General features: G+C 39.6%; 1 protein-coding gene across 1 annotated transcript in view; it reads right to left on the minus strand.

Annotated features, from left to right (window-relative positions):
• SHC3 (SHC adaptor protein 3) overlaps positions 1-21,490 on the minus strand; it is a 187,785-nt gene that overhangs the window by 26,046 nt on the left and 140,249 nt on the right. Inside the window, exons 8-11 of the mRNA XM_027964179.3 lie at positions 12,610-12,760; positions 11,525-11,624; positions 8,840-8,998; positions 5,269-5,564 (exon numbers count right to left, since the gene is read on the minus strand). Coding sequence (XP_027819980.1) covers positions 5,269-5,564; positions 8,840-8,998; positions 11,525-11,624; positions 12,610-12,760 — 706 coding nt within the window. The remainder of the gene's footprint in view (positions 1-5,268; positions 5,565-8,839; positions 8,999-11,524; positions 11,625-12,609; positions 12,761-21,490) is intronic.

The raw sequence follows: 21,490 nt of genomic DNA on the forward strand, positions 1-21,490 counted from the left end.
TGTCTGATTCTTTGCGACCCCATGGACTGTAGCCCACCAGGCTCCTCTGTCCATGAAATTCTCCAGGCAATAACACTGGAGTGGGAAGCCGTTCCCTTCTCCAGGGGATCTTCCCAACCCACGGATTAAACCCGGGTCTTCTGCATTGCAAGCAGATTCTTTACTGTCTGAGTCACCACAAAAGCCCGCATGGCAACCCACTCCAGTACTCTTGCCTGGAAAATCCCATGGACGGAGCGTTGTAGGCTACAATCCACGGGGTCGCAGAGTCTGACATGACTGAGCGACTCTACTTTCTTTCCAAGTTGGAAACTGCACAAGGACGCCCCCTCCTGGCCAATGCTCAAAGAGTCCCTGGTCAGCTCAGCACTACCCTGTGAGGTCTGGGATTTGGAGGACAAGAGGGAAAAACTGTCAGTGTTTGCAATGGCATGACCGCTGGTCCAGTAAAACTACGACAGTCAGAAAAATTTCCAGAATCAAGATCACACTACCTTCCTCTCCCTGCAGCAATAACTATTGAGAAGAAGTAATCAAAAATAACATATCACTTAAAACAAGCACTAAAACTAGGCACCCACGGAAGTAACCTGATAAAGGAAACAGAACTTTCTGGAGAGAATTTTAAAATTCTAACAAAAGATATCTTAGCACTAAATAAGTGGAGACATGCCATGTTCATGGAGGTGATGATTTACTATTAAAAAATAGTCAGCTCTCCTCAAATTAATCTACAAATTCAGCACAAGTCCTCTCAAAATCCCAGCATTTATTTTTGGTGACTTGGTAAACTGAATCTAAACTCAGAACAAAGAATAAAGGTCTGAGAATATCTAAGACAACTTATGAAAAGGAGATTCAAGAGGAAGGACTCACGTCACCAGATATTAGGAGAGTTCAAAGCTGTGATGGAATATGCGCAAGGAACAGAACAGAACAGAACAAGCCCACAGAACAGAACTGAGAGTCCAGAAATGGACCCACGACACAGAGAACTTAGTGTGTGTTAGAAGGAGCATCAGCACCACAGAGAAAAGGTGAGTTCTTCAGTAAATAGTGATGGGAAAATGGACTCACTACGTGCCGATTTTTTAGACGTTGGGTCCTTCTCTTATATCATCTTCTAAAGTAACTTCAGTTGGGCTTGAAAGGTAGATGTGAAAGATAAAACCACGAAGCCAATAGGAGAAAATACGGAAGGAAGATGCAGTATACCTGTGATTGGTAGGTGAGAAATCTTTTAAAACTACAAACCATAAAGGGGAAAATTAATGGATTTAGCTGTATTCCCAGAAAAAAAAAAAAAAGACTTTTATTTGATGAAGAAGGTCACAGACAAAATTATCTGAGAGGTGAAGACGTGGGAGAGTACATATGGACATTCTATGACTGGAGAAAACTCCAGAAAACCCAATAAGAAAATTAAAGGGGAAATATGGGGGAAAGATAGGAATACAAAATTTACAGAGAAACCTGTTAAAATGCAATCAAAGAACTGTATGGCAAACAATAAGACATCTCTCCACTCCCCACCCCCATCATATTAGTATAATTAGAGAGAGAAGAGGCAGATGAGGGACCTTCATCCTCTGCCACTGTGCATGTCGATAACCCTAGCCATTCTGGAAGTAAATGCAACCCCACAGTGACATTACATGTATATGCATTCTGCAATCAAAAATTCCACCCTTGGGATAGGCCCAAGAGAGACCGTACCAGGTGCAGGGGGAAACAAGAGCAAGGTTTGCGGCACCTTCAGGTTTTTAATCCTTCACAAAAGGGCTCAGGAAGTGATGTGTAGACTGTGTATCCAGTGAGCCCCAGATGGCCCACCCAAGTAACACTTCATCATGCAGAGGCACCACTGACAGATCTCAAAAACAAGTATCGAAGGGGAAAAGAGAGAAATGATTTGTGGAACAATATCATGTTTGTGAATTTCCAAAACACGGAAGCACAAAATATGTATTTTCCCTGGTATGTATATATGTGAGAAAAAATCCATACAACCAAGGCAAGTGGATTGGAAGGCTATAAATTACATTTATGGGGTGTGGTTGCCCAGGTGGAAGGGAAAGAGGAGATGCAGAAGTCTAGGGAGCCTAGGTAGGCAGGCAGCCAAGTCCAGACACCTGAGGCAAAGCATCATCTCTAACACACACAGTTCAGCTGTATCCAAGTTCAACTGAAGACTGTCTTCATCCCTACCTGTCAATCAAAAAATGCAACGTCTCTCATACAGAACAGACTTGTGGTTTCCAAGAGAGGGAGAGGATCGGGGAGGGAAGGACTGGGAGTTTGAGATTAGCAGATGCGAACTATTATACAGAGGCAGGATAACAACAAGGTTCTACTGTATAGCACAGGGAACTATATCCAATGTCCTATGATAAAGCACAATGTAAAAGAACATATATATATATATATATGTCTGTAAGTATAACTGAGTCACTTCTGTACAGCAAAAATTAACACATTATAAATCAACCATACTTCAACAACATTTTTAAAAATACAACATCCTTTACTATTGAGACAGCTCTACCTGCTGCATGCATTGTTCTCACTGGATAAGAGATTTTAAACAACAATCCTGGAATTTACTCAATATTTAGGTTAGTGTTCAGTTCAGTTCAGTCGCTCAGTCGTGTCTGACTCTTTGCAACCCCATGAATCGCAGCACGCCAGGCCTCCCTGTCCATCACCAACTCCCGGAGTTCACTCAGACTCACGTCCATCGAGTCACTGATGCCATCCAGCCATCTCATCCTCTGTCGTCCCCTTCTCCTCCTGCCCCCAATCCCTCCCAGCATCAGAGTCTTTTCCAATGAGTCAACGCTTCGCATGAGGTGGCCAAAGTACTGGAGTTTCAGCTTCAGTATCATTCCCTCCAAAGAAATCCCAGGGCTGATCTCCTTCAGAATGGACTGGTTGGATCTCCTTGCAGTCCAAGGGACTCTCAAGAGTCTTCTCCAAAACCACAGTTCAAAAGCATCAATTCTTCGGCGTTCAGCCTTCTTCACAGTCCAACTCTTATATCCGCACATGACCACAGGAAAAACCATAGCCTTGACTAGACAGACCTTAGTCAGCAAAGTAATGTCTCTGCTTTTCAATATGCTATCTAGGTTGGTCATAACTTTTCTTCCAAGGAGTAAGCATCTTTTAACTTCATGGCTGCAATCATCATCTGCAGTGATTTTGGAGCCCAAAAAAATAAAGTCTGACACTGTTTCCCCATCTATTTCCCATGAAGTGATGGGACCAGATGCCATAATCTTACTTTTCTGGATGTTGAGCTTTAAGCCAACTTTTTCGCTCTCCTCTTTCACTTTCATCAAGAGGCTTTTAGCTCCTCTTCACTTTCTGCCATAAGGGTGGTGTCATCTGCATATCTGAGGTTATTGATATTTCTCCCGGCAATCTTGATTCCAGCTTGTGCTTCTTCCAGCCCAGCGTTTCTCATGATGTACTCTGCATAGAAGTTAAATAAGCAGGGTGACAGTATACAGCATTGACGTACTCCTTTTCCTATTTGGAACCAGTCTATTGTTCCATGTCCAGTTCTAACTGTTGCTTCCTGACCTGCATATAGGTTTCTCAAGAGGCAGGTCAAGTGCTCTGGTTTTCCCATCTCTTTCAGAATTTTCCACAGTTTATTGTGATCCACACAGTCAAAGGCTTTGGTATAGTCAATAAAGCAGAAATAGATGTTTTTCTGGAACTCTCTTGCTTTTTTGTTAATCCAGCAGATGTTGGCAACTTGATCTCTGGTTCCTCTGCCTTTTCTAAAACCAGCTTGAACATCAGGAAGTTCACGGTTCATGTATTGCTGAAGCCTGGCTTGGAGAATTTTGAGCATTACTTTGCTAGAGTGTGAGATGAGTGCAATTGTGCAGTAGTTTGAGCATTCTCTGGCATTGCCTTTCTTTCGGATTGGAATGAAAACTGACCTTTTCCAGTCCTGTGGCCACTGCTGAGTTTTAAACTTAGTAATCCTAGGACTATGCCAGGGTGAAATCAAATTTGTTTACTTACTGGAAGATGGGGTATTTAGTCAACCCTACAGAATTATTCATGGGAAGTAGATGGGGAAACAGTGGAAACAGTGTCAGATTTAATATATTTGGGCTCCAAAATCACTGCAGATGGTGATTGCAGCCATGAAATTAAAAGACGCTTACTCCTTGGAAGGAAAGTTATGACCAACCTAGATGGTATATTAAAAAGCAGAGACATTACTTTGCCAACAAAGATCCATCTAGTCAAGGCTATGGTTTTTCAAGTAGTCACGTATGGATGTGAGAGTTGGACTGTGAAGAAAGCTAAGCACCAAATAATTGATTCTTTTGAACTGTGGTGTTGGAGAAGACTCTTGAGAGTCCCTTGGACTGCAAGGAGATCCAACCAGTCCATTCTAAAGGAGATCAGCCCTGGGATTTCTCTGGAAGGACTGATGCTGAAACTGAAACTCCAGTACTTTGGCCACCTCATGCGAAGAGTTGACTCATTGGAAAAGACTCTGATGCTGGGAAGAACTGGGGGTAGGAGGAGAAGGGGTGACAGAGGATGAGATGGCTGGATGGCATCACCGACTCGATGGACGTGAGTTTAAGTGAACTCTGGGAGTTGGTGATGGACAGGGAGGCCTGGCGTGCTGCGAGTCATGGGGTTGCAAAGAGTCGGACATGACTGAGCGACTGAACTGAACTGAACAGAATTACTCAGACACAATCGTTCTGCTAGGAAGAGCCAAAAAGCCAAACTCACTGTCATGAGCTATTACTTCTCTGGGAGGGGGAAGCAAGAGACAATTAATAGGAGGCTTACCTCCTGCTCTGTCACATTTTACAACCTGCAAATAAAATCTTGTGGTTCAACTTGTAGAGAAATTTGAGGTGAGTATCAAAAGCCCAGGAACCCTGCACTTGCGAACAAAGATTCACTATGAATGTGTTTGGAAGGGAAACTCTCACAGTTTTTGTATTCACTTTTAAAGAACATGAGAATTAAGGCTTTCTACCTGGGCTCTGGTGAATTTCCAAATCTTATAAGTTGCATGGGGCTCTAATCATAGGCTCCAGTAATCTGACTCTGGCCTAAAAGTAAGTCCTCTGGGCCTGGTCTCCAGGGTCCCAGAGGAGTGACTGTCAGGACTCAGCAGGCATATGTTGGTAGAGAAGGGAAAGTGGTCCCCAGTGCAGTGACCTAGGGGAGACTGTTGGAGGGAGGGTGGCCAGTGCAGGCCACACTCCACCCTGTGCTCACCGTGCCTTCTGGGTCCACGAGCAGCAAGTGTTTGGCCTGGCCGTTATGCATGCCAGTGAGGACGAAGGATCCCGGGTTGGTGGTACTCTTCCTGACCAAGAAGTCTCCATCTCTCTTTAGCAGCCCCTCTGCCTCCTTCCTACTCATCTCCCCTTGGTACCAAGGCTCTGCTTTCAGTTCTTCCAGCATCTTGGCATCTGGTGCTCTGGGTGAGACGGGGCTGATGCATTCCATGGAGGCTGCCTTGCTCAACACAGGCCCCAAGGACTGAATCTTGAGAGCATCTTCAAAAGGCTCTGCCAACAACATGTGCCAGCAACACGTCAATTCCAAGGAGAGCAAAAGATAAACAACACAATGTGAGGTTTGGCAATGCAAAGACAACTTTGATCAGAAAAAAAAAAAAAAAAACAAAAAACAAAGTAAAGTAGAGAAAACTGACTGGCTGGTGAGATAACAAGATTCTCGTAATGGCATTTGAAAACACAGCCCCAGACTTGGCATGACTCTTTCTGATGACTCTGCTTTCCCAAGACAGCTGGGCATTGTGTCTTGTGCCAAAGATTCAAGCACACCCTTTGTCTCACTAGTTAGAATGACTTCATTTTTGCATGCTGCAAGAGGCCAGGCATACTACATGCCACCTACTTTCTCTGGTACATTGGCTAGCCTCTTTAACAAATGTGCTCTCTTCTGAATAAAAATCTGTCAATACCAAAGAAGATACACAGAGGAAAAGACAAATTGCAAGGTTTTGTGCAAAACCAAAACCCAGCCCAACAAATGTTTCTTTCAAAATCTGTATTAGGTGCATTTTTTTAAAAGAGAAGAAAACCAACGTTTATTAGCGGCCTTTTGTGTGACTTGCCCCAGGCTAGGAGCTCTACCTCCCTTTGACATTCACTTGTTTCCCTGGGGGAAAAGGCTCTTGTATGAATGTTTGAGATTGAGCTTGATTCCATGCCCTTCAGAACACACTTCTCACTGCGGGGCATTGCTCTAAACAGCAACAAATATCAGCAGTGAGAGAAGTCGACAGGCACATCGAATTAAATCTCAATGTTGGATTTTCAAACAAAGCAATAGCACTTACAACAGCACTCTGAAAAATGCACACAGTGCTACACAAAAGTAAGGTGTTGTGATGTTTATTGAGGACCACACTGCCAACATGCTACAATGCAAACTCCACAAGACCAGGAAAGTTTCTCTCCTGGGCATAGCTACATCCCCAGAGACCAACACTGCTCCTGGGTCATAGTTTGTACCCTATAAACATTCAGGGAGTGCTCTAAAATAAAACCGCTTGTTAAATGTTAGCAGAGAATGGGCAGAAGTGAATAAAGGAAACCAAAACCAAGACATTTTGACAACTTATTAAATTATTTACAGATTTGGGCACCCCCCCCCCCAAAAAAGAGAAGAGGTTAAAACTATGAGCTAAAATTGTTTGTGTATTTTCTTTTTTCATTCTACTTTTTCCCCTGATTACCCAGAGTAGTTGAAAATTTGTGTTCTATTTCTACACCATCACCATCACCACGACATCACCATCATCATGAACATCATCTTCGACCCACTAGCACCAGCCTCACTATCACTATCAACATCACCATCACCCACACCACTATCACCATTTCATCATTATCATCACCTTTATGACCATCATTATCATCACCACCACCGTCAGTACCATTACCAGAACAATCACTATCACTATTGTTATTTAGATATAGTGGTTCAAGATACTGCTTCCCTGGTGGCTCAGACGGTAAAGAATCTGCCTGCAATGCAGGAGACCAGGGTTCAGTCCCTGCATCAGGAAGATCCCCTGGAGAAGGGAATGGCAACCCACTCCAGCATTCTTGCCTGGAAAATCCCATGGACAGAGGAGCCTGGCAGGCTACAGTCCATGAGGTCACAAAGAGTCAGACACGACTGAGTGGCTAACACTTGGACTTGGGGTTCGAGATAAACAGAGCACTGGGTCTACTTCTGTAATACTTTTCAATAGACATTAGCTACTCCAGGGCTCTTTCTACTTTCTCTCTCCCCTTCTCTAGTTTTGGGAGTAGGAGTGGAAATTGAGGGATGAGAAAAGAGTGGCTTGGGCTTTCATTTTTCCCATTTCAAACCCCAGCCTAATCTAACTCTCCTCCGGCTCTGGGGCCAGAATTCACTGGCAACTTGGCTAAATTAAGCAGTGAAAATGGTCTGCCATAAATTCAACTACTAAAATGAAGTTGGGAAACATTGTTAAAACTGGAGCAGAGGATCAAGGAGCTAACAGTTGGTTCTAAATTTTGCAAAGTCGCTTTATACCTCCTGGGCTATTTCCACTTTTTTTTTAAATGAAGAGATTGGATTAGATGATTCTGCAGTTCTTCCGGCTCTGGTGAATTTCTGTCTGTCATCCTGGGAGAAATAGACTATTGTTGTCATGGTGCAGTCTATTCATAAAAGCACTCAATCCTATCCCCACCCACATGCAATACCAAGTATTCAACCAGCAGTGAATTTACCAAACTTCTGGCATTCTCTATTTCCTCCTCTGTCAAAGAGTAATAATAATGATAATAATAATATTTACCCGTAAGACTAATGGAAAAATTAAATAATATGCACCTTGCCACATGGTAGAAACTCACTAAATACTAGTCTCCTCTCCTTCCCTCTTTAGCCTGTAAAATTCTCAAGGAAGTTGAAAAAGGTATCTGGGGGTGTAAAGCTATCTGTGAGTTTGGAATGCTTTTTCACAATTCTTTAACAACAATCTACGCTTTTATTAACCAGTTCACAGATGATTTATTTTTCCCAATCTATGTGACAAACAGAGGTCGCTGACACACATCACGTGAGTGCAAGCAACCGCAGTTTGTGGTCACTCTTCTCACCCCATTTTATTTTTCATCAGAGCATTTGTCACTACCTGTAATGCATGGCGGTTATTTAAACTCCATGACAGTAGGGACTTTGTCTATTTTGTTTTCCTGTATATCCCCAGTAAATAGAATGGTATTTGACACCTGGTAGGTGTTCAGTGGAGAAGAAGAAGGGGCGAGGGAAAGTGGATGTGTGTACAAAAACACGTGGGTGTATTACAATTTCTCGCTTACGTGTTAGTTTTGTTCAGCAGATTAAGAGCTCTGTGAAAATAGGGGCCAAGGCATTTCAGCTTGGCATCCTTAAAACTGATACAGTATTTAAGGCACACAATATCCAATTAATACCTAAGTGAATAAATAAATGAATCCATTCATTTATGTATATCATATGTCTCAATGTGATTGAGACAAAGTTAATTATAAAAAGAGGGGGAAGTTGCTTTGTCTTCCGCAGAGAACTGGAGAGAAGGTTGTAATATGAAAGCAGGGGTCGGCCAAGTTCAAAGCCTTGAAAAACTCAATCAAATAACACAGAAAAAAAACCCCAGCTAATCAGCATCCTTAATCAAAACCACTCTGGAAGAAAATTCAGTAATTGCACAGATTTCAAAGAAAAGACAAAGTTTAAAAAAAAAAAAAACCAGCCTTAAAAGAGAAAAAAAAAACAATACCAAATGGAAACGCACTCATGTCAAAGAGGTCTTTCCGCGGACTGCTCTCTGCACTGCTGCCCGTGGCAGGCCCCGTCTGCTGGGGGATTCGCTGGGTATTGACATAGGTGGGGGCTTCTCCCGTAGGAGCCACATGTGATTTCCCTTCAGGCATGCTGTAGATGTCCAAGGATCCTGCAACAAGGAAACAGACCTCCTTTTTCTTCTGATCATGATGCTTTTCATGTTAAGCCAGCCAGTGTTTCACAGAGAAGTTCCTTCAGTCCATTCATAAGAAAATCCTTCTTTCAGATGCCCATCTATTAACTCTCTTCCCTGACCCTCTTACCCTGCTGTGCTTCGGCTAGGATGCTCTTCACTCCTTCCTGTCAAAATGGGACCTGCTAGCCCAGGATGATGGACACCATGAAGGTTAGGAGCCCTGTCAAGACCCTAGGCCCATCTGACTCAGGCCGGGGGCCAGGAGGGGCGGGGGAACTACACCCGCCACAGAAGCTCCCTCAGCCTCTTCATTCCCTCTGCGAAGGGCTGAGAGCAAAATAACTGAGCAGGAGAACAACGAGCCTTAATTCCACTGCTCTTTTTTTAAGTGTAGGTGAATGCTTCATATATTAACTCCAAAGAAATGCAATGCATTTCCAATGCTCTGGCCCCATTTTTAGAAATAAAGCAATATTTACCCCCATTTGCTTCCTAATGAATTGAGACACTTTCCTTATAAAACAGAATCAGGCTTGTGCCATCATGGGACTTCCCAACTGAAGCAAGACTGTTGAGGCCCGACGTGGCGGGGGGGGGGGGGGTCACTGTTATTGTCACCCAAGGTGAATGAAGGGTGTGGCCCTGTTAAGGTCACCATCTGATTCTTTGTACAGGTCACTATTTGTAACAAACTTCCGCAGATACTCTCAAGACCACCTTGGACCTGGAGAGAAGTCACCTCTCCAGGTGGTGGGGTATGAGAGTCAGCTCAATTCAACCAGCAAGAGTGGGTTCAGGATTCTTTAGGAAGCTTTCCCAAGAGCCCACTGAAGGGCTTTTGGCAGACCACTGTCTCTGCCTATAAGTCTGAGAATGCAAGTGTCCTGAGAAAGTCATCAACTTCAGATGGTTGCAAGTGTTGAGTACAGGGCAGGGAGATATACACTCCTTGGTGGTGATACCCAGAGTTCAGTTTCATTTAGGGGAAATGGCTGCTAGCAGATTAATAGGGGTTTATTTGTTCTATGGACAAGGTATTATTTGCTTTCCAATAAAACTTGAAATTCATTACGAGTTATGAGTCTCAAGTTTCAGGCCAAGAACTTATATACGGCTCATTTTTCCTCTGGTGAATTTGTTACATTGTCTGTTCTTAATCTGGCTGGAATAACCTGGATATAAAAAAGACCTCATTTTCAAATAAATCTAACAAGTTTTTCAATACAGTCAATATCTAATGTAAGTAATGTGTCTCTCTTAGTCTTTAATAGTTATTCTATGTCTAAGTACATGATTGTTGTATAAAATGCTTTAAATGTATACAGAACAAAGTTGAAAATGTAAAAAAGTGCCTCTGGCAAAGTTGTAACTTTAATTTGCCATTTCCATCCTATTCTGAGGTAGAGTCATGTAGTTTGACTCTTTTATGAATTATTAACTGGACAGCACAAACAGGTCATCTTTAAGCTGGGACAGGCATGACATAAAATTATTTCACGGGAGGAACATTTTAAAAATATATTGTCATTTACCCACTGGCACAAATGGCAATAATGTAGGTGAAAACCTTAATGTTAAACCAACAAATGGTTAAAATATATACATAGAAGCATACATCGGATCTTAATTCATTTATCACTCCATCTCCTTCAGACCCTGTAGCCAGGACCCTGGAACCATCAAAAGTTCTCGAAATGTTTGAGGAGGTAAAATGCTTAAAATTAAAAGAAACCTTTAAAATGTATAGATACATACATGTGTATGCTTGTCTAAAAATAACTGTCTAGAGAATAGAGACTGACATTAGCAATTAAACTAAATAGTACTTAATTAGTCACACTATTTTTAATGCGGGATGTAGGTGCATGCTTATAGGTTTGATAAGAAGTGAAATGTCCTCTAAAAGGACCCAGGCCCTGTGACAGACTTGTATTCCAGGTGCCATCTCTGCCGGGCTGATGTCACTCCGTTCTTCCTAAAGGTGACCGTAGAAGGAGGAGGTGGGGCAGAGGAAAGGAAGGGAAAACTACAAGCTGCCATTAGAAGCTACCAGGATTCAGTATTGACTCCAGAGTCTCCCACCTTAGCCTCGTTTGAACTGGGTGTGGAGTTGGCCCTGGGGAGGTGAATTCCTTAGTCCCTGGGGGTGGGGGTGGGGGGGCAAGCCCTCCTGCTAGAGAAGGGCCTTAGATGCATGGTCTCAGTGTGCAGGAGAACAGGAAGAACTGGGAGGGGTGAAGAGTGAGCTGGTCCTGGTACCCAGGGATGGATTATCTGATGCACGCCCTCTGACATCCCTGACAGCCATTATTTCTATTTCTTTGATCTGGTATCCCTGACAGCCATTATTTCTATTTCTGTGATCCAGTTGGGAAGCTGCAGCCCCACCCACAGCAGTTATTTCCAGTCAGCCATTCTGCCACTCCACAGGACAGGAACTACCCACTAGGGAGCACGTCACTTTTGAAAAGTATTTTTTATGTTTCTTGTCCACCTTACCTTGCCTCTCACCTTGCCTGACAGGTGTTTGCTGCCAGTCTTCACCAAACGGGTCTCCTAAGTGTCTTCCCTGGTAGTAAGTTTGCTCTTTTCCTGCAAACTATAGACATATGTAAATACAAAAAAAGAAAAAGTCCTCCTCGCCTTGCGTCTCCACCTTTGAAAGCCATGATACTTTAGAAGGGACTTCAGTGGCCAGTGGGTTGCATCCCTGTTGTACTCAGTTTTCCCTTCATGCCTCACAGTTGACATGAAGATTTGGGAAGTTAGTCTGTGTGGGTGTGAAAAAGAGGCTACATCTCATCAAAACTACAGATGCTCCCTGCTTTCAGTAGCCCCCCACCTCCCTTCCCTAAGTGTGACCATAAATTAAATTCTCTACATACAGCCACATCACGCAACACGCCTTAAAATAGATTTCAGTTAGAGAATATCTATGTGTCAGAACATAGTTCCCACCCAGCATATACACCTATAACCATTCATTCCTGGGCAAAGCCACCTTGTCGATTCCTTCTTATAGAGCTATTGACACTTGGCTTCAGTGTTGTTTACTGCTTTTATTGTCATCCACATAAGGTAAGTGACATAAAAAAATTCCATTTAACAGAAATATCATAGAGATAGCATAACTCTAGAAAGAGAATGCCTTACTAGAATTTTGAATTAGAGGGGAAAATCAGGGAGATAAGTAAAACAGAAAACCTCAAACAAAAACAAAAAACCTTATGTTAAAGGCTTACATTCTTTCTCTTTCCAGAGAACTCAAAGAACCCCAGGCTTTCAGAAGTCTTGAACTCTCTCTTTTCCTCATTAAGTTCACAATACAATGGGATTTGTCCTAGGATGAAGAGGGAAATTGCAGACTTGTATCTCAGGAATCACAATGGGGTTCCAAGGCATTTGACTAAATCTTGCGATGTTAAAGCAAAAGCTTCCCCTACTGTCTGCTTCATGAAATTCAAGGGGAGGAAGTTTGTGACTTTTTCTGTCTGGATAGAATATCAGCCTGAAAATAGAGTTGAAGAAAGCAATAGGAAATGAAGTTCAGTTAGCTACCATTCAAGGAAAGATATAAGACTCACCTGGGCTGTGTCAGGACCGTGGGGTCTGGCTTTCAGGCGAGCATCGGCAAACCCCCCTGGAGGAGGTGTCTTGCTTGGAATACTGTTGTAATATGGGTGGTCTGAGCCATCACTCTCCTCTTCAGTCCATGGCTCATCTAGACTCTGCATTCTGTTAAAAGAGGATTTTCAAGAATTTTAGCCAAAATTTGAGCTTATTGTCAAAACAAAAAAATCTAACGTTAGTAACTATAGTCCCAGAAAGCAGAGTTTAGTCACTCTCCCTTCAATGATCTAGGTCTCAGGCACATATAAAAAGCAGATGAATGATTCAGCCAAATATCCCTGCCTTATTCACAGTGCTACCCTTTAGAAAATTCCAGTCTTATTTGAAGCAGAAAAGAACTCCTTTATTAAAAGTACATTTTAATGAGGAAAGACATAGTTGATATGTAATGATAATCAGCTGCTTGAGGTATTGACACACATTTTAGTATATCATGAAATTTACCCAAAACAAAATTAACTTTAATGGAAATTTAGTGACATCAAGGAAATTGGCAGAGTAAGGACCTCTGAATTATTCTATCTTCTGTAATGACAACAAGAAAGCTAGCAAAAAATGTTTTCATGATCAACATTTTTAGAACTCTGGAAATTAATCAGAAGTTTGTACCAATCTAGAGAGTGTTTTGAAGAAGGCAATGGCACCCCACTCTGGTACTCTTGCCTGGAAAATCCCATGGATGGAAGAGCCTGGCAGGCTGCAGTTCATGGGGTCACACAGAGTCGGAGACAACTGAAGTGACTTAGCAGCAGCAGCAGCAGCAGCAGCAGAGAGTGTTTATTAAACAAACAAACAAAAAGACATAAATAGCTGTCAGGACAAGAGCTTTGTTGTATTTTAACTTGCTCTGTTTCCATCTCCAGGGTAGACTTAAAAGCCAAAATTCAGTAGTCACAGTGAAAACCAGCAGCCTAAATAGCTAGACATGGGAGGAGCAAAAAAGCATTTCAGTTCAGTTTAGTCGCTCAGTCATGTCTGACTCTTTGCGACCCCATGAATTGCAGCACACCAGGCCTCCCTGTCCATCACCAACTCCCAGAGTTCACTCAGACTCACGTCCATCGAGTCAGTGATGCCATCCAGCCATCTCATTCTCTGTGGTCCCCTTCTCCTCCTGCCCCCAATCCCTCCCAGCATCAGAGTCTTTTCCAATGAGTCAACTCTTCACATGAGGTGGCCAAAGTACTGGAGTTTCAGCTTTAGCATCATTCCTTCCAAAGAAATCCCAGGGCTGATATCCTTTAGAATGGACTGGTTGGATCTCCTTGCAGTCCTGTAAATTCCTATTCCCAGAAAACAGTCATTATGACCTTTCTGTTCATTCTCTATAACCTCCACTCCCAAAACTGTTTTTATTTGACCTGATTCAGAGCTTGCCTATGGAAAACAGCTTCTTCCATAAAGTCATTTGTCAAAAACAATTAGAGGCAATTATTTAACACTATGACTCCCTGAAACAATAGATAACATTTGGGCTAAAAAGTAAGCTAGTCAAAAAGCTTAACAGAAAAAGCTAGGAAATTATAAATTTTGACCTATTTCTAGGAATCTAGGCATCTACATGTATGCATAGAACTGTTTTCACATCCGGGTTGTGTGCCTGCTCAGAAAAGATGTAAAAAGGCATTAGTTCTCATCTGCACTGACCTTAAAGTTTTGCACAAGCAGAAAGTCAAAGCTAAAGCAGAGTTGTCAACTGCCTAGCCAAGTGTTAAAGGAATTCCCCAAGATTCACACAGAGCACCTCAGCAAAAACTGGGGGACTTGGTTTCAGACATTTAAATCTCTCTTTGATCATTAGCTGTCTAATAAGTGAACTGAGCAGAGTTGTCAGTGGTCATATGTAACAAAATATAGACTTGACCAAGTTGGTTTAGGAAAATCATTAAAACAAACAACCACAACAAACAGCAACAACAGCTACTCCAGTGAACACAGAAGTAATAAGAAAGTAAACAGTCATATTGTTTATATGGAGACCTTTTGAGCAATCTGGATAGAGGATAAAACCAGCCTCAACATTATCTTAAGCTAAGGCCTAAACCAGAGCAAGTGAATCCTAATTATTTTCAATTTATGAGAGATGAGGAAGCTGCAGAGGAAAAGCTTGAATCTAGCAGAGGTTTGTTCATGAGATTTCAGGAAAGAAACTATTTCCATAACATCAAAGTGCAACGCAAAGCAGCAAATGCTGCTGTATTGATAGAAACAATTGCAAGTTATTTGGAGTATCTCACTAAGATAATGAAGGCGGCTACACTAAACAACAGACTTTCAGTGTAAACAAAATAGCTTCATATTGGAAGAAGACACCATCTAGGAATTTCAGAGCTAGAGAAAGTCAATGCCCAGCTTCAAAGAACAAACTGACTCTTGCTAGGGGCTAAAGCAGTCGGTGACTTTAAGTTAAAGCCAGTACTCATTTACCATTCTGAAAATTTTAGGGCCCTTAGGAATTATGCTAAATCTACTCTGTCTATACTCTATAAATGGATCAGCAAGGTCTGGACAACAGCATATCTATTTATAGCATGGTTTACTGAATATTTTAAGCCCAATGTTGAGACCTATTGCTTGGAAAGAAACAATTCCTTTCAAAATATTATGACTCATTGACAATGCACCTGGTCACCCAAGAGTTCTAATTGAGATTGATGTTTTTATGCTTGCTAACACAACATTTATCCTGCAGTCCCTGAATCAAGGAGTAATTTCAACTTTCATGTCTTATTATTTAAGAAATACATTTCATAAGCCTATAGCTGCCATAAATAGTGATTCTTCTGATTGACCTGAGCAAAGTCAACTAAAAGCCTTCTAGAAAGGACTGAGCATCCTAGAGCATCAAAAACATTCATGATTCATGGAAAGAGGTAAAATCTTCAACATTAATAGGAGTTTGGAAGAAGTTAGTTTCAACCCTCATGATGACTTTGAGGGGTTTAAGACTTACAGGGAAAGTCTGTGTCTACACAGAACTTTATGAGATATAAATGCCTATATGATAATAGACAATATCAAATCAGAAACATGAATTTCTGCCTTAATAAACTAGAAAATAAGAGTTAAACCCAAGCAAGCAGAAGGAAAAACAATAAAGATTAAGGTAGAAATAAAAATAGAAAATCAATAGCGAAAAGCAATGAAATCAAGATTTGGTTCTTAGAAAGATCAACAGTATTGATAAATCTATAGCTAGACTGACTAAGAAAGAAGAGAGCAGACTCAAATTACCAAAATTAGGAAGAAAAGAGGAAAAACTGCTACCAACCATACATGAATTAAAAGGATTATAAGAGAAACTATTAAAAATTATATACCAACAAATTAGATAATCTAGACAAAATGGAAAAATTCCTATGAAGACTCAATTTATCAAAAATAACTCAAGAAGAAATAGAAAATCTGAAGATAACTGTAACAATGAGACTAAATTAGTAATCAAAATCTTGCATCCCAAGAAAAGCCCAGAATCATATGGCTTCCTGGTGAATTCTATCTAATATCTAAAGGAGAATTAATAGCAATTCTTCATAACTCCTCTGGAAAACAAGAGGAGGGAAGTTTTCAAACTAAATCTATGATGCCAGAATTATCCAGATGCCAAAATCAAAGACATTGCAAGAAAATAAAAAACTGCAGACCAATATCTTTTATGAATATGAATGGAAAACCCCTCAACAAAATACTAGCAAGCCAAAAATCCTCCAGCAAAATATAAAAAAAAATCATGCAGCATGACTAAGTGATATTTCTCTGGTAATGCAAGGTTGTTCAAATATTCAAAATCAACTAATGTAATATATCATACCAATAGAATAAAAACAAACACCCAATACTCATATCTAGACACAGAAAAATCATTTGACAAAATCTGACAGTTTTCCATGATAAAAAAACCCTCAAAAATCTTGGAATAAAAAGGCATTTTTCTCAACGCAAAAAAGAGAATCTATGAAAAGTCCATAGCTAAGAACACGATTAATGGGAAAATTCTGAATATTTTCCTCCTAAGATCAGGAACATAATAAGTTTGTCCCATCTTTCCACCTCTATTCATTGTACTAGAGAATCTAGCCAGGACAATTATATAACAAAAAGAAATAAAAGGCATTCAGATTAGTAAGTCAGAATAAAACTATATTTAGTTGCATGGGACTAAGGAATACACATATACACCCAAATTATTAGAGCTAAATGAATAATAAAAAATAAATGAGTTCAGCAAGTTTCCACAATACACAGTCAGTGTATAAAATCAATTGTATTTTTATGTATTAACAATAAAAACAAAATTAACAAGCAATTTCACTTATTATAGTATCCAAAAATAAAAGATTTATTCTTTTGGTAGTAAAAATTATCAAAACAAGTGTAAGACTCATAACTAAAAATTACAAAACATTGTTGAAAGAAATTAAGGAATTCTAAATAAGTGGAAAGACATCCTGCATTCATGAATTGAAAGATGTAATACTGTTAAGATGGAAGTACTCCCCAAATAGGTCTATAGATTCAAGATAATTTCTATCAAAATCACAATTGTCTTCTTTGGTAAAAATAAACAAGCTATGCTATTCATTTGAAATTGCAAGAGGCCCAGAATAGTGAACAGGGTCAAACGTTAATAAAGAAGAATGTAGTTGGAGGACACATACTACCTCACTTCAAACTAACTATAAATCTATACAATTCAAGACTATATGGTATTGGCATAAGGATAGACATATAAATCAATGGAACAGAATTAAGAGTCCATAAATAAACCCATACATTTATAGTCAATAGATTTCAACAAGGATGCCCAAACAATTCACTATGTAAAAGAATAGTCTTTTCAACAAATGGTGCTATGATGACTGGATAGTCATTTGTGAAAGTTGAACCCTTAAGTCACACCATATACAAAAATTAACTCAGATGGATTAAAGACCAAAATATAAGAGCTAAAACTTAGAAGAAAACATAGATGTAAATCCTCATGATCTTGGATTAGGCAATGGTTTCTTACACATGACACCAAAAACAAAAGCAACCAAAAAGAAAATAAGTAAATTATTTGGACCTCATCAAAGTTAAAAACTATGGTCCTTCAAAGGACATTATTGAGAAAATGCAAGACAACACAAAGAGTAAGAGAAAATATTTGCTAATTGTATATCTGGAAAGAGAATTGTATCCAGAATATATAAATAATTTCTACAAGTCAACAATAAAAAGACAAATAATGCAACCTTAAAAATGGACTAAGGATCCTGCCCATCAGAGGTTCAAGACCAGCTCCACCCACAAGAGAGCAGGCACCAGTCCCTTCTGCCAGGAAGCCTACTCAAGCCCTTAGACAAATCTCATCCACTAGTGGGAAGATGCCAGAAGCAAGAGGAAATACAATACTGAGGCCTGTGGAAAGGAGACCACAAACACAGGAAGTTATACAAAATGAGATGACAGAGAAATATGTTGCAAACAAAGGCGCAAGATAGAAACCCACAAGAACAACTAAATGAAGAGGAGACAGGCAATCTACCTGAAAAAGAACTCGTAGTAAAGATAGTAAAGATGAACCAAAAATCTCTGAAAAACAGTGGAGGCACAGATGAAGAATATACATAAACTGTTCCATAAACAACTAGAAGACTTAAAGAACAGATGAACAGAAGTGAATAATACAACAACTGAGATGAAAAATAGACTAGACAGAATTAATAGCAGAATAACTGAGGCAGAAAAACAAGTAAGTGAGCCGGAAGACAGAGTGATAGAAATCACTGTCACAGAACAGAATAAAGAAAAAAGAATGAAAAGAAATGAAGGTACTCTCAGAGACCTCTGGGACAGTATTAAATTCACCAACATTCACACTATAGGGGTCCCAGACAGAGAACAGAAAGAGAAAGGGCTGGAGAAAATAATTGAAGATATTCTAGTCAAAAACTTCCCTAACATGAGAAAGGAAACACTCACTCAAGTCCAGGAGGGGCAGAGAATCCCATACAGGATGAAACCATGGAGGAACAAACCAGAACACACATTAATCAAACTGACGAAAATTAAAGACAAAGAAAAAATGTGAAAAGTAACAAGGGAAAAGCAACCAGTAATACACAAAGAATCCCCATAAGGTTATCAGCTGATTTTTCAGCAGAAACTCTACACCAGAAGGCAGTGGCATGATGTATTTCAAGTGATGAAAGGGAAAAACCGACAACCAAGAATACTCTATCCAGAAAGGATATCATTTAGATTTGGGGGAGAAATCTAAAGCTTTACAGACAAAAAAAGCTAAGAAAACTCAGCACCACTAAACCAGGTTTACAGCAAATGCTAACAAACTTCTCTAAGTAGAATGAGACCAGCAACCTAAAACATGAGGCTTTGTACATATATAGACTTTGTACATATGTAGACTGCTAGATCAGAACTGGTGACAGCAAACAAAAGCTACAATAGACACACATACAGAAAAGAAAAAGCAACGCAAACACAACACTAAAGATGGTCACCAAACCACAAGAGAAGAGAATAAAAGAAGATGCAAAGAAAAAAGAACTACAAAAACAAACCCCAAACAGTTAAGAAAATGGCTATAGGAACACGCATATCAATAATTACATTAAAAGTAAATGGATCAAATGCTTCAACCAAAAGACACAGACTGGCTGAATGGATACAAAAGCAAGACCAATATATATGCTGTCTACAAGAGACTCACTTCAGACCTAGAAACACATACAGGTTGAAACTGAGGGGATGGAAAAACACATTCCTTGCAAATGGAAATCAAAAGAAAGCTGGAGCAGAAACACTTACATCAGTCAAAATAGACATTAAAATAAAGACTGTTACAAAAGACAAAGGTCATTACATAGTGATCAATGGATAAATCCAAGAAGATATAACAATTATAAATGTATTTGCACCCAACATAGGAGTACCTCAATACATAAAGCAAATGCTAACAGACATGAAAGGGGAAATCAACAGTAACACAACAATACTGGGGAACTTAAACACTTGCTTACACCAATGGACAGATCATGCAGAAAGAAAAGTAATAAAGAAACACAAGCCTTAAGTGACACATTAGATCAGATAGACTTAATTGATATCTATAAGAAATTCCATCCAAAAGCAGCAGAATACACTTTCTTCTCAAATGCACTTGGAACATTCTCCAGGATAAATAACCTTTTGGACCACAAATCAAGACTTGGTAAATTCAAGAAAATTTGAATCATATTAATCATCTTTTCTAACCACAATGCTATGAGATTAGAAATCAATTACAGTAAAAAAAATTTGTTAAAAAGAAACACATGGAGATTAAGCAATATGTTACTAAACAATCAATGGATCTCTGAAGAAATCAAAGAGGAAATCAAAAAACATCAAGAGACAAATGACACCAAAAACATAACAACCCAAAATCTGTGAGATGTAGCAAAAGCAGTTCTAAGAGGGACCTTTAGAGCAATCCAATCTTACTTCAAGATATGAGAAAAATCTCAAGTAAACAACCTAAATTTACACGTAAAGCAACTAGAGAGAAAAGAACAAACAAAATCTCAACAATCCTCAAGAAGGAAAGAAGTCATAAAGATCAGAACAGGAATAAATGATATAGAGACAAAGAAAAAAATAGCAAAGATCAATAAAACTAAAAACTGGTTCTTTGAGGAGATAATGTTGATAAACCTTTAGCTAGACTCATCAAGCAAAAAAGGGAGAAGACTCAAATCCATAAAATTAGAAATGAAAAAAGAAGTTACAACAGACAAGACAGAAACACAAAGGACCATAAGCAACTACTGCAAGCAACTATGTGCCAGTAAAATGGACAATCTGAGAGAAATGGACAGATTCTTGGAGAGGTACGACTTTCAAAGACTGAAACATGTAGAAATAGAGAATATGAACACACGAATCACTGAAACTGAAACTGTGATTTAAAAACTTCCAACAAACAAAAGTCCAGAGCCAGATGGCTTCACAGATGAATTCTAACAAACATCTAGAAAAGAGTTAAAACCTATCCTTCTCAAACTAGTCCAAAAAATTATAGAGGAAGGAATACTCTCAGGCTCATTCTACACGGCCACTATCTCCCTGATATCAAAACTCAACAAAGATATCACACAAAAAAAGAAAATTACAGGCCAACATCATTGATGAACAAAGACACAAAAACCCTCAACAAAATACTTACAAACTGAATCCAACAATACATGAAAAGGATCAACACATGATTAAGTGGTATTTATCCTGGGGATGCAAGGATTTTTCAACATATGTAAATCAATCAATATAATACACCATACTAATGAACTGAAGAATAACAACTATATGATCATCTTAACAGAGGCAGAGAAAGCTTTTGACAAAATTCAATACCATTTACGAGAAAAACTCTCCAGAAAGTAAGCATAGAGATAACATAACATAATAAAGGCCATGTATGACAAACCCACAGCAAATATCATTCTCAACAGTGAAAATTTTGAAAGAATTTCCTCTAAGATCAGGAATAAGACAAGGATGTGCAATCTTGCCACTTTTATTCAACATAGTTTTGTGAGTCCTAGCCACAGCAATCAGAGAAAAAAAAAAGAGAAATTAAAGGAATTCAAATTGGAAAACAAGAAGTAAACTTGTCACTGTTTGCAAATGACATGATACTATACATAGAAAGTCCTAAAAATGTTACCGGGAAACTACCAGAATAGAATTTGGTAAAGTTGCTGGATACAAAATTAATATACAAAATCTCTTACATTCCAATACACTAACAACAAAAGATCAGAGAAACTAAGAGAAACTAAGAAAACAATCCCATTT

The sequence above is a fragment of the Ovis aries genome, chromosome 2 (assembly GCF_016772045.2).
Source record: "Ovis aries strain OAR_USU_Benz2616 breed Rambouillet chromosome 2, ARS-UI_Ramb_v3.0, whole genome shotgun sequence".
NCBI lineage: Eukaryota > Metazoa > Chordata > Mammalia > Artiodactyla > Bovidae > Ovis > Ovis aries.